At 46.2% G+C, this 12,545-nt stretch overlaps 2 protein-coding genes across 3 annotated transcripts in view; one reads left to right on the top strand and one right to left on the bottom strand.

The window, feature by feature from the left end:
- Window positions 1–973: 973 nt before the first annotated feature.
- CETN2 (centrin 2) lies at window positions 974–5,333 on the bottom strand. Of its 2 annotated transcripts, none has more exons than XM_081221979.1 (5): window positions 5,223–5,333; window positions 4,202–4,360; window positions 3,815–3,943; window positions 2,273–2,410; window positions 974–1,842 (listed from the first exon to the last, which is right to left on the bottom strand). In XM_081221979.1, the coding sequence occupies exons 1-5, from the start codon at window positions 5,319–5,321 to the stop codon at window positions 1,753–1,755; spliced, it is 615 nt and encodes a 204-aa protein (XP_081078105.1). In that variant the 5' UTR covers window positions 5,322–5,333; the 3' UTR covers window positions 974–1,752. The 2 variants fall into 2 exon arrangements, with proteins under 2 accessions (XP_081078105.1, XP_081078106.1); XM_081221980.1 differs by lacking the exon at window positions 5,223–5,333 and adding an exon at window positions 5,086–5,168.
- Window positions 5,334–5,458: 125 nt separating this feature from the next.
- Window positions 5,459–12,545, top strand: part of NSDHL (NAD(P) dependent 3-beta-hydroxysteroid dehydrogenase NSDHL) — a 29,311-nt gene continuing 22,224 nt past the window's right edge. The window contains exons 1-2 of the mRNA XM_081222564.1: window positions 5,459–5,624; window positions 11,870–11,984. Coding sequence (XP_081078690.1) covers window positions 5,575–5,624; window positions 11,870–11,984 — 165 coding nt within the window. The 5' untranslated portion in view covers window positions 5,459–5,574. The remainder of the gene's footprint in view (window positions 5,625–11,869; window positions 11,985–12,545) is intronic.

Here is a 12,545-nt window from a genome sequence, read left to right as displayed (position 1 = left end):
AATCCAGGCCCTTTCTGTTCAGTTTTCATTGCCCCCCCACCAAGCGATTCTGAGTTAAGCACCACTCTTCTCCCTATTCGCAGACAAGGAGACTGGGGTGCCCAGAGAAGCAGCTTGCCCCAAATTACACAGCCAGAAAGTGGTGGAGCCCCTGTGAGAACCCAGGTCTGAAGCTACTCTGGGGTCCCCCCACATACCTCAGTGTTTCTCAAGGAGAAGTCCCTCTGCAGGAGAGTTATCCTGGAGGACCCCCAAGTCCTCCAAGATGCCAGTGTCCAGAGATGAGGCCCATGGTCACACCTCTTTAACATGCACCCCACATAGGGTTGCTAGTTGATCAACTTCAGATCAACAATGAATAAACAACAAAATGTCCAAATGGGATACACTTGCACTAAAAAAAAATTGATCCGAAATTCAAGTTGACCTAGGTGTTCTGTTTTTATTAGCTTACTCAGTTTTCCATTCCTCCTCATCCCTTCTTGCTTCTCACCCTCAGCCTGGGGCAGAGACTTTAATGCCATCTGCCAGGATTTCTCTTATAGGTCATCCCATATGGGCCCAGGAGGGAGCTGGACAAGGTCACTGGACCCGAACCACACAGAGATTCTAAGACACCATCCAGCAAATAAACTGACCAGAGGTTGGCTAAGCTTAACCTACTGTTATAATCACCTGGCTTTCCCCAATTTGTCCCAAGCACAAATTACCAATAAGACTCTTTTCCAGCTGTACACTTTGCCAAAACTATTTTTTAGGGCATCATTTAGGCTTATGCAAAACAATCAACTAATTTTAGAAACTGATGGGTTCCCAGGGCAAAAAGCAATTCACGTCCATAGTAAAGGATCATTTTGTTTTCTGTTCACGGGCTGGCAAGGAGTTTGGGATCTACCAGCCTACGTTCAATGAAATGGTTTAGAAGCTGAACACATAGTCAAGGCTAAAGAAGTCATCCTTAGAGAACAAGAGCTCAAAATAAGAAAGGTTTTATTTGAAGACAAAACAAATAGCGTGCACACATACACACACACACACACACACACACACACATCCAAATGCAAGTAAGAGAGTTCACTGGGTTTTATAAAAGAGAAAGCTGCGGGCTTCCCTGGTGGCGCAGTGGTTGAGAGTCCACCTGCCAACGATGCAGGGGACAGGGGTTCGTGCCCCAGTCTGGGGGGATCCCACGTGCCGCGGAGCAGTTGGGCCCGTGAGCCATGGCCGCTGAGCCTGCGCGTCCGGAGCCTGTGCTCCGCAACAGGAGAGGCCACAGTAGTGAGAGGCCCGCGTGCCATAAAAAAAAAAGAGAGAGAGAGAGAGAAAGCTGCACTCAGGTGCCAATTAAAATTGGAACCATTGAAGGGATGCCCCCTGCTTGTGGTAACACAAGTACAACATGTGCTTGTGAAGAAGTTGTTCTGCGGTGGCATAAATGTGGGAATGCGGGACAAGAGTTAAGCGATACAAGGCAGAATAGCAGGTGTGCAAAAGCTCAAAGACCCTTTTCTCCACTCTAACATGCTCTCGTTCTGCCCTGGGGAATTAAAGCAGTTAGTAGGTCACCTTACAAAGAACCTCAATTTCAAAGAACACTTTAAAAAGTTGAAAATAGATTCAGAGTTATTACTAAAGTCAAACAGAGAGGTCAGTGGGGGAAAGATGATTTACTTTCTCAAAATCCAGGCTTCACACAACAGCAGGCACGAAATCGAGTTCCACGTGCTTGCGCTATAAAGGATGACACTGATCTTAATAAAGGCTGGTCTTCTTCATGATGCGCAGGAACTCTTGCTCATTGACTTCTCCATCTCCATCTCTATCGGCCTCATCAATCATTTCCTGCAGCACAGAAAAGATTCCGGTTAGGTTAATTCATAAATGAAATGAAAATGTGACTAAGTAATAGGCTTTAAAATGCTACATGAATAGACAATTGTGGTCCACCTGATGCAAATGTGCTGCTTTTTATAATGGCTTGGTTCCTGAAAAGTCACTTGAAAACCAAGCCATACTTTGCCACATGTGTATCACCTAGAAGGGAGCTCAACGATCATGTTGACTAGGGACATTCCTAAAACCTAAAATAGTAAGTAAAATTGTTCACGTGTGTATTTTTCTGGGAGCAGCATCCATAGGTTTGTCACACTATCAAAAGAGAAATTAAGTAGTCAACGGAGCGACGAGAGAACACTAGTTTTCCTTCACATGTAACCAGAGAAAATGTAACTCAGAAAAGTCACACAGGGCTCCAGGCTGATGCATCACAAACCTGCAGCTCCTCATCGGTGAGGTTTTCACCCAACTCCTTGGCCACACGCTTTAGATTTTTGAACGATATCTTCCCAGTTTCATCATCATCGAAGAGCTTGAAAGCTTTCAGGATTTCTTCTTTGGTATCTTTCTCAGACTTAACAAGTAGAACATAAAACACATGAATACGGAGACATTCGTGACTCATACTTACTCGGCTCCTGCAGCCCCACCACTGTGCATCCCCCCTGCCCTGCACAGACATCTTGGTAACAGCCTTCATGACCGTAGGTGCTAGATCACAGAAGATCACACATCAACCAGGGTAGAAAAAGGGGACAAACGATGAAATTATTACAAACCCAGAGGCTAAAAAGGAAATATAAAGCATTGTATTTAAAACACTTTCTGTATAAACCAAAGAGAAAGTAGATTTGTTTTTAAGATATACAAGCAGATGGTGGAGTTAAATTTAGGGGAAATATACTGCTTAAGCTGGTGGAGGAGGGATCCTTTTGGTGAGGGTGGAGGGGAAGGGAGGAAAGAGAAGGCTATTTCACTTGTTATGAGATCACAAAGCATTACTGGGATCCCAAGTACTCTAACAGAGGAAAAGAGTAAAATCTCCAAGAGCTCCAAGTCCAAATATTCCTGAAAGGTAGCTAAAGATAGAGAGAGCCTCTAATAAGAGCAATCTGGGAATCAACCTTGAATGTGGGACAGCTTTACTAGGTTGTTACAGAATGTTAAACTTCCTGAACTCTTAAACTAGTCCCTGAAGAAAAATATAGGTGTGATTAGATAATTTCAAAGCAACGGGATTATTAGAGTAGGAACAGGCCTGTGCCCTGGGAAGCACACCTGAAACACTGATGGAGTTACTTTTCCACAGGCCAGTAGAACATAGCTGAGCCACATTAAGGAGGAGCCAGGAGGTCAACAAAAGAGAAATGGACCAATGTGAACATCTTTCCTGGGTGGGACACTCAGGGGACTGAGGCAGACTGGTGAGGTGTCATCTTAGAGTCTCTCTGGACCATTTGGACCCTTTAAAAGGGTGACACCCAAGAGACTAGAAAATGGGTGAATTCAACCTTGAAGTGGTGAAAGACCAAACCCTCAGTGCAATAAAAACACAGCCTCAGGCTGAGGCTGCCCAGAATAACGACAAATAGGAGAGAAAAGAATCTCAAACTTTAAATACATGGACTTTGTCTTGTCAAAATGCGAGACACTGTAATATTGTTGGTGTTATTAAAAGTTTTACTGCTTTTGGTTATCACACTGACATACCGGTTGGAGAAAGGTAATAGCAGAAAACACGATAGCAGGAATACTTTTACTTCCTTTCAGAGGGTAAAATGACTTTTCCTGTGACTTTGTGGCCTTGAAGAAAGCCAAGTAGAACCTAAACATCCTAATTCTCAGTCACAAATACTCTCCTTTATCTGAATGCTCCAGTTTCTATTAACTTTTCTTCAGTGAAGACAGTTCCATATCGAGATTCAAATTTGTCCACCATTATTGGTGGAAAGTATGCTGATCATCTTAGCTAACTTACCATTTTCTGCGTCATCACAGTCAAAAAGTCGCTAAAGTTCATTTTTCCTGTCCCTTCCTTATCAATTTCACTTATCATTTTCTTGATCTCTTCTTTCTTGGGTTCAAAGCCCAGTGCCCTCATTGCCACCTACAACAAAAAGAGGATCCTCTCAATAGGCACATCTAAACCCAGGAGCAAAACAATGACAGTGCTGAGGGTGTTAAGCCAGCATCTGCCACAATCCTGTTAAAATGACTAAGAAACACTATAACATTCAGCAAATTGATATGTGCACTCAATTTTATTTAATAATTCTCGAGGTAAGTAAAGACAGGAAAACACAGCACAGAAGACAAAGAGGCAGAGAAAAGTCAAGGCAGCAGAGCAGGAATGTATAGGGCTTGCCTTAAGTTCCTTAACATCAATTGTCCCAGTGCCGTCAGCATCAAAGAGATCAAAAGCTTCTCGAATTTCCTGTTTCTGCTCTTCAGTAAGCTCCGGTTTAGGACTCATCCTTTTCCGCTGGGCAGCTGATGTCATGTTTGCCTTCTTAAAGTTAGAGGCCTTTATATGTTTTACAAACACAGAAGCACAATATTAAGTAAGAGTCCACATTTTACATAAAATAGTTACAACCACACGTATTTTAAGATAGTTTACACCAACGAATTCCAAAACTTTGCTTAACAAACTATTGTTTGTAGAAGCAAGGAAATCCCTTGTTCTTTTGGACGTCTCTTATTGAAAAATCATCCCAAAAGAGAGCTAGCCAAGGAGCTGACTGGGGAGAACTGTACAGATAACCAGCTCTCCCTGAATCCGGGGATCCTAATTATAAACATGTCCTTAGAACGCTATTACGCTTCACTCTAAGTTCTCCGATTTTCTGATTACTTCTAGATTTAGGCCAAATATTACTAAGGTAAGATGCATGTTCTGTCAATATCGAATAATAAAATTCAATCCCCTTGGTACCTCTGAGCCTTCTCCAAGAAGCTCAAAGTGTTTCCCTAAGTCCCTGTATTTAACATTTTAAATGCATTAACAATCAAACATAATAAACTGCCCCCCAGCTCTGTGCGGAAACTTTATTAGAGGCGGCCAGAAGACCAGAGTCAGAGAGGGGTCGGGGCCTGGGGGAAACCCGAGTCTTTTTTGCCCAGGGACGGTCACGGAAGGGGCTGGAGAAGGCCAGGGGAACCCGAGGGGCGGGTAGGGGGCGGCTGTGGCTGAAGGGGAGAGAGCGACGAAGCACAGGCCCAGCAGGGCAGCCGGCATCTCTACCCTACCCTTCCGGGAAAGCTCTCAGAGGAAGAAGGAGTGCGCCAAGGCCGAGAACCGCGCAGGAGAGGTGGCGGGGCCTTGCCAAGGCCTGGGAAGGGCTCAGCCTCTGGACGCGGGGCTCCAGACGGCGGCACGCACTCACCATCGCGGATGGACGCCACTTCCCGTTGTTACGGCAACCGACGTACACAGTGACTCGGCTCCATTCCCACCGCCCCGCGCGCGCGGCGTCGCTCCCCATTGGCGGACCGCTCGCTGCCGCTCCCCATTGTCACAGGGCTGGAGTGGGTGGGGCTAACCTGAAGAACTCCCGGCACTGGGCGGGGGGCTGTGCGCTCCCGGCCTGGCCTCATTGGGCAGGATCACACCGCGAGCGCCGGTTGGCTGAGCCAGCACCGAGCCGAGCCAATTCCCTTGCTGATAGAACCTCGGCAGATCCTCGGCTCACGCGGGCGGGGAGAAAAGGGTGGCTGCAGGCCGCTGGAACGCTGAGGATGCAGGCTGCGGACTCGCTGGGGACAGCCAGGGGGCCGCCTACGGACGGGTAAGGGTTGCGACCTGGCCCTTGTGTCGGCAACAGGACTGGAAGGGTTGGGTGGGGCGATCCGGGTCGGGGACTCTCTGGTCTGGCCTGAGATTGAGTTAGGGTCAGAGAGGCCAGAGAAGACCGTGACCTATTGTGTTGGAGCAGACACTGTACTCACTGGGCAACTGAGACCCAGAGAAGGGAAGGGACGTGCCAAGCCTTGTCGCAGAGGTTCGGACGTCTGGGAGTTAGCGGCCAAATGCAGCTGAGGCTCTTTCTTTGAGCGTGTCCCTTCAAGAGCACCCCCTGCCTCTCAAGTAGGTTCCAAGACAGGATCACTTTAGTTCTTGCCTGGCTTAAAGCAGCCCAGGAAAGTGAGCTGGAGGCCTGGGAGCGGACTTCGAAGGGAGTGAAGCAGATACGAGCGTGAGAGGGAGCAGGTCATCAAAATATACTCTTTTTGACACCCAAACACTCAAGGTGGATAGTGAGGAGCATTGCAGGCGGAGACGCCTCCTGAGCAAAGTCACAGGAGTTTTGGAAGTGTGAGACCTGCCTGGAGAATTACAAGGGGACGTGTGCCAGGGTATGAGATGAGATGGAGCTGCGGCAGTGGAGCTGGAGGTCCAGGGTCTGCCTTCAGCTAGCTCAGTGTAAGGGCACTTCTTGGCTCTCAGCCCTTACCTGCTTCCCCTCTGGGCAGGGGACAGAGCATAAGTTTCTCAGGCTGAAAAAAAGCCTGAGGTTTATTGACATTCATTAAACGAGAGTGTTCGCCAACCTTCTGCCCTTTACCCTCTTCCTCTTTGAGCATAAACCAGGTCCAAAACCTCGCAGCCATATTTGACTCTTTTCGTGCCCCCTTCCCATTAACCAGCCTCCAAGTTCTATCCATTTTCCCCCGTAAATGCCGTTTCTTTTCTCTTTCCCACCTCTGCTGCTCGCTCCTCTCCCACTTCAGGCCTTCAGCAGCAGCCTCCCTATGAGTACAAGCCAGACAACCACCCCCTCTGTTTGACTCACGCCTCCAGGGCCTTAGAACTTGGCTTAGGGATCTCCTCCCCGCCTCGTTAGTCAAAGGCACTTCTGCAATGTTCTGCTAAGCCTGACTCCCACCCCAGATGCTGGACTCCCTGAATGTCTGTGCTGTGCAAGGTTCTGTTTGGCAATGGCCTTGTGAATGAGGCAATGTATGAGTGAGTGAGCTGACACCAGGGTGCTTTTTTACAACTTTTTGACAAGTTACAGCTCCCCTTTTACCCCTGGGGCTTGTTTCAGCCCTACAGCAACTCTGAAGTCTGTGGGAAGGATCGCTACTCTACAGATGAGGCCTCTTAGACCAGCCGCAGCAGCACAGTTCAACCCATACTCTCCATTCCAGGGTCCTTGCTGGCCCTCCAGGGGCTCACAGCCTGGCGGGCCAGGACAGATGTGACGGGGAGAAAGCCTAAAGCTGTGTGCTGTGTTAGAATGAGAACAGAAACCTGTTCTGAGGAAGCTGCTAACCTTGCTTGGGGAGGGGGAGGAGGTTCCACAGAGGTGACAGCTGAGCAGAGCAGCTCACCGTGGAGAGGACAGGGAGGATATTCCAGGTGGAGGGAACAGCATAAGCTAAAGCTCTCAGGCAGGCTGTTGGCTTTATCAGTGGCCACCACAAATTCAAAATCAGGGCCTTTCTGTGTCTTAAAAGTAAATAGACCAGCAGAGAGATGAATGACTGACAGAAGCACAGAGACACCTCAGATCCATAAAAGGACAAGACTGAGCTGATTGAGACTTTTGGGGAAGTGGTGGGAAGCCTTGGATGCTGTTGGCGTCGTTCTTCCACAGACTAGGGTATCGAGCTCACGGTGGCCACAGTTTAGCTTCCTGCACTGAGTCTGTGGACAGCAGCAGGCCAGTGCCCCAACTACCCCAACACACCCCTGTGAGCTCCTCTGGATTTCCCCTTCACAAAGAGCCTGGTCTCCCACAATCGCGAAGGAAGGAACACTTGTCTCTATCTGGTTCAAAATGGAGCAGACAATCCCATCCTTTTGTCCCCAGGACTCACTAGCTGGGGACTCTCCCCAGCAGGAAGGTGGTGATGGGCTCACTCCCTTCTCTCTGTATCTAATCCTATCAGTGACCTTCCTCCCCCTTGCCCAGAAGTGGAGCCAGGCGCTTGGGTTTTCCTAATAGAAGATGGTTCTCTTCCTAGATTCTTTTTAGCCTAAGACCTTGTCCCAGTGTGTATAGAGGAACAAGGGCATACGTACTGGTTTTAATTCAGAGACGTATCATTTTAAGGAAAAAGACTTGAGGCTTCTGACGTGTGAACCTTAACAATGCCAGCCCTTAGAACGTGGCTCTTTGGGGTCTTATTTTCTCACTTACAGCTGTTCGTGTGAGTGTATGTGTGGTACAATAGACAACTGAAAATTTACCATTTTAACCATTTTGAGGGTACAGTTCAGTGGCATGAAGTGCGTCCACATTGTCGTGCAACCATCACCACACCACCATCCGTCTCCAGAACTCTTTTCATCTTGTAGAACTGAAACTCTCTATATACTAAGCATCACTCCCCGATTCTCCCACTTCTCCCAGCCCCTGGCACCCACCCTTCTCCTTTCTGTGTCTATGAATTTTACTACTCTAGGGACCTCATGTAAGTAGAATCATATAGTATTTGTCCTTTTGTGTCTGGCTTCTTTCACTTAGTATAATGTCTCCAAGGTTCTTGTTTCACTTAGTTTAAGTTCATCCATGTTGTAGCATGTGTCAGAATGTCCCTTCTTTTCATTTTTATTTTATTGTGGTAAGAACACTTAAGATGACATCCACCATATTAATAAATGTTTGAATGTACAATAGGTACAACACACCTCTAGAGCTTACTCATCTTGCTTAACTGAAACTTTCTGCCCACTGATCAGTAACTCCCCCTTTCCCCCTCCCCCAGTCCCTGGCAACCACCGTTCCACTCTTTGATTCTGTGAATTTGACTCCTTTAGATACCTCATTTAAGTGGAATCATGCAGTATTTGTCCTTCTGTGACTGGCTTATTTCACTTAGCATAATGTTCTCAAAGTCCATCCATGTCTCATATAGTGGAATCTCCTTTTTTAAGGCTTAATAGTATTCCGTTGTATGTATATACCACATTTTCTTTATCTATTCATCCATCAATGAACACTTAGGTTGTTTGCATGTTGGCTATTGTGAATAGTGCTGCAATGAGCTTAGGAGTACACATATCTCTTCAAGATTCTGGCTTCAACTCTTTTGAATATATACCCAGAATTGGAATTGCTGGATCATATGGTGGTTTGGTGGTTCTATTAGAATTTTTTTTAAGGAACCTCCATACTGTTTTCCACAGTAGCTATATCGTTTTTGCATTCCCACCAACAGTGTACAAAGTTTCCAATTTCTCCACATCCTTGCCAACACTTAGCTTTTGACTTTTTGATAACAGCCATCCTGACAGGGGTGAAGTGGTATCTCATTGAAGTTTTGTTTTACATTTCCCTGATGATTAATGACATTGAGCATTTTTTTTCATGTACCTGTTGGCCATCTGTATGTCTTCTCTGGAGAGATGTCTATTCAAGTCCTAAGCTCATTTTCTAATCAGGTTATTAGTTTGGGTTGGGTTTTTTATTTCTTTTTTTTTTTTAGCTATTGATTTGAAGTTCCTAATACAGTCTGGAGATTAACTCCTTATTAGATATAAGTTTTACAGATATTTTCTCCCATTCCATAGTTGCCAGAATTTCCTTCGTTTTTAAGGCTGAATAATATTCCATTTTATCTATTTATCCATCAGTGGACACTTGGCTTGCTTCCACCTTTTGGCTGCTGTTCATAGTGCTGCCATGAACATGGGTGTACAAATATCTGTTCAAATCCCTGCTTTCAGTTTTTTGGAGTATGTACCCAGATGTGGAATTGCTTGATCCTATGGTCATTCTATGTTTAATTTTTTTAGGAACCACCATGCTGTTTCCCACAGCAGCTGCACCATTTTACCTTCCCACCAACAGTGAACAAGGGTTCCAGTTTCTTTACATCCTTGTCAACACTTGTTATTTTCTGTTTTCTGGGGGGGTTTGATAATAGCCATCCTAACAGGTATGAGATGATTGCTCACTGTAGTTTTGATTTGCATTTCCCTGATGATTAGTGAGATTGAGCATATTTGCATGTGCTCATTGGTCATCTGTAAAGTATATATTTTTCGGAGAAATGTCTGTTAAATCACAACTCTTCTTGGTGTTCATTTGGACATGAACATATATCACATGGGGGATTTAGGTTGCAGGGGAGGGGGGCTGCCAGTGGGATCTGATTCATTCCCTAGGCTAGACCTGGGTACCCAGCCTCTAGAGACAACTAAAGTATCACCAATCTGGCTTAAAGTATTTACAGACTTTAAAATAATTTGTATATAATTTGAGACAAATTAGATTTGATTTTGTTTTTGTTTTTACAAGAGGCTGGTTTGCTGAGAATTGTATGTGCATTATTTGAAAGTTATGTTATGGATCCAGGCTCCCTCTGCAAGCCCTAGGGGAGGATCCTTCCTGCCTCTGCCAGCTTCTGGGGGCTCCAGGTGTCCCTGGGCTTGTGACCACAGCACTCCAAATGCTGTCTGCCCTCTCATTTCCTCATGCTTCCCTGAGTATCAGGAGAGATTGAGTAAGAAACCAGCAGTGGGTATGGGTGAGTGTAACACCACCAGAAAAATAACAAACCCATTTGCCCCCAGTGAAGCTCCTGCATCTTACATGGGTGTCTGTGTGTACGCGGTTGAAAGCAGAAAGCATGGGTGCATACACACGCCGTGTATTCATGAGTCCAGTGGATGTGTGAGGGCCAAGATAAAGTAGTGGTGAGCAAGATAGACAGGACCTCTAGGCACACTGTTTGCTAGGCCTTGGTGCAGGTGTCCAGATCCTTGTTCCCTGGCTGATGCACATTGAACCAAATGAATAAAAAGTTCGCCAGCCACATCTGTTTAGGGAGAACAGATGACAGGGCCATCTGCCAACACAAAGAGGATTATGGTGTACAAGACAGACGGGATAGGCATAGAACTACAGGTGAACTTTGCTTATTCATTAATGTGCTTTCTAAAAAGTTTTGTGAAAAATGAAGTTTTGAAATATATTTCCTAATAACTTCCATTATCGTTGCAGAAATATGTTTCCCCAAAATGGCTCCATCAGACATTGAGGATCCTAACATCCATTTCTAGGCCACAAAATCAGCTCCTACAGGGACACATGAAAGTGTGTGTGTGTGTGTGTGTGTGTGTGTGTGTGTAATTGGATTGCCTACCTGCCACCTCCTCACTGAAGAGTATTCTCTGAATCTAGCCTTTTGCAAGCAGTTAGACTTTCTTTGTCATGGATTTTGCCATCCCTGGGTGTTAGGGGATCTGTGACTTAGGTAAATTGACCACTTCCAAGAAAGCAGATGCAAGACCAAATGCATTGTAACCCCAAATTGAATTGAACGGCTTCTCTTTGTTTGCAATTCAGTGGTTTGGTCTTGTTGTGGGACTTTATCACCTGATATGCTTTGCTACTGTCTCCTGGTTATGAACTGCTGGGTCCCCACCACACTCTGACCACTTCCCGAGGGTTTCTGATGGCCCCAGACACTCGGAGTTCTATATGTGGTCAGGGTGGCTTTAATTCCACCAACAAGGAGAGCTCTGTCTCTTCTTACTCTTCCTCCTCCCAGCCTCCCATGCCCTGGCACCATGGGGGTGAGCACTGAGTCCGTTTTATTGAGCTGCAGCAAAGAGACATGGCTTGAGCAGATTGATACACTTTCTGACAGTGCCAGGACAGGAACCTGGGCCTCCCGGGTCTGTGCATTTTCACACTGCGCTGCCACAGTCTACTAGTCTACTGATCGACTCGAGAGAAATAGACAATAATTGAAGTGCTGTGGGAAAAGCTGTGATGTTAGACATATTCTTTTCATTGTAACTGATGAATGAGATTATTTAACTGGCTTCCTGTTCTGCCTGTAGCCAAATATACAGTGAGTTATGGGCCCAGTCAGGCCCTTCTCTGAGGGCAGCCTGCATCACAGGAATGTTCGCTGAGTGCTTCATCCAGCAGCTGAAGCTATGGTTGAGCTCTTTGTGAAAACTCCATGTGTGCGTGGAGCGGGGCGGGGGGGGGGCGGGCATCCACACAAAACACTAACAACTAAAAGATGTTTCAGTTTATATAACATGTCTGTCTCTAAATATGTCTTTAAGGAGAGAAAAGTTGACTGCAGACAGGGCCAAATTTGCAGCTGAAATGGAGCAAGCAGCTGGTGAGCCAGTGCAAGACCAGGGCACATGGACACATTTGACAGAAGACACTCCAAAAGTGAGTACAAAAAGGGTTAACCAAAACCAGGTAAGGGGAAAGTCGAGCACATACATACCAACAAGACACTGATACGTAGCTATGGGTTAAAAATCGTATTGGGTTCATTTATTAAATCAATCAATGTTGAGTATTGTTTCTTTATAGAAGATATATATCTTTATTTAAGGCACCAGTTACTTATTGCTGTGTAACAAACTCTGTCAGAATGTAGTGGTTTAAAACAACACCTGTTTCTTTGTTCACGATTCTACAGGTTGGGCTCGGCCCAGCCGGGGGCCGGGGGTTCCTTGGTGGGTCTCCCCTGGGCCTGCTCTCACAGCCGCTATCATGGGGACCCTGAGGTGTATGTTCCAGGCAGCCTCACACACATGGCAGTAACTGCTGGCTGTCAGCTAGGTGCCTCGGTTTGCCTTCACGTGGCCTCCAGCAGGTTAGACTGTGCTTCTGGGTAGAATGGCAGAAGCCTTTCCAGGGCCAACAAGGGCGGTAGCAAGGCCTCCTAAAGTCTAGCGTCGCAAGTGTCAGAAGGGACTTGAAGGAATTGTCAGGCCTCTTGGA

This window comes from Mesoplodon bidens (genome assembly GCF_964165515.1).
Source record: "Mesoplodon bidens genome assembly, chromosome: X".
NCBI lineage: Eukaryota > Metazoa > Chordata > Mammalia > Artiodactyla > Ziphiidae > Mesoplodon > Mesoplodon bidens.
This window is presented reverse-complemented; position numbering and strand designations above follow the sequence as displayed.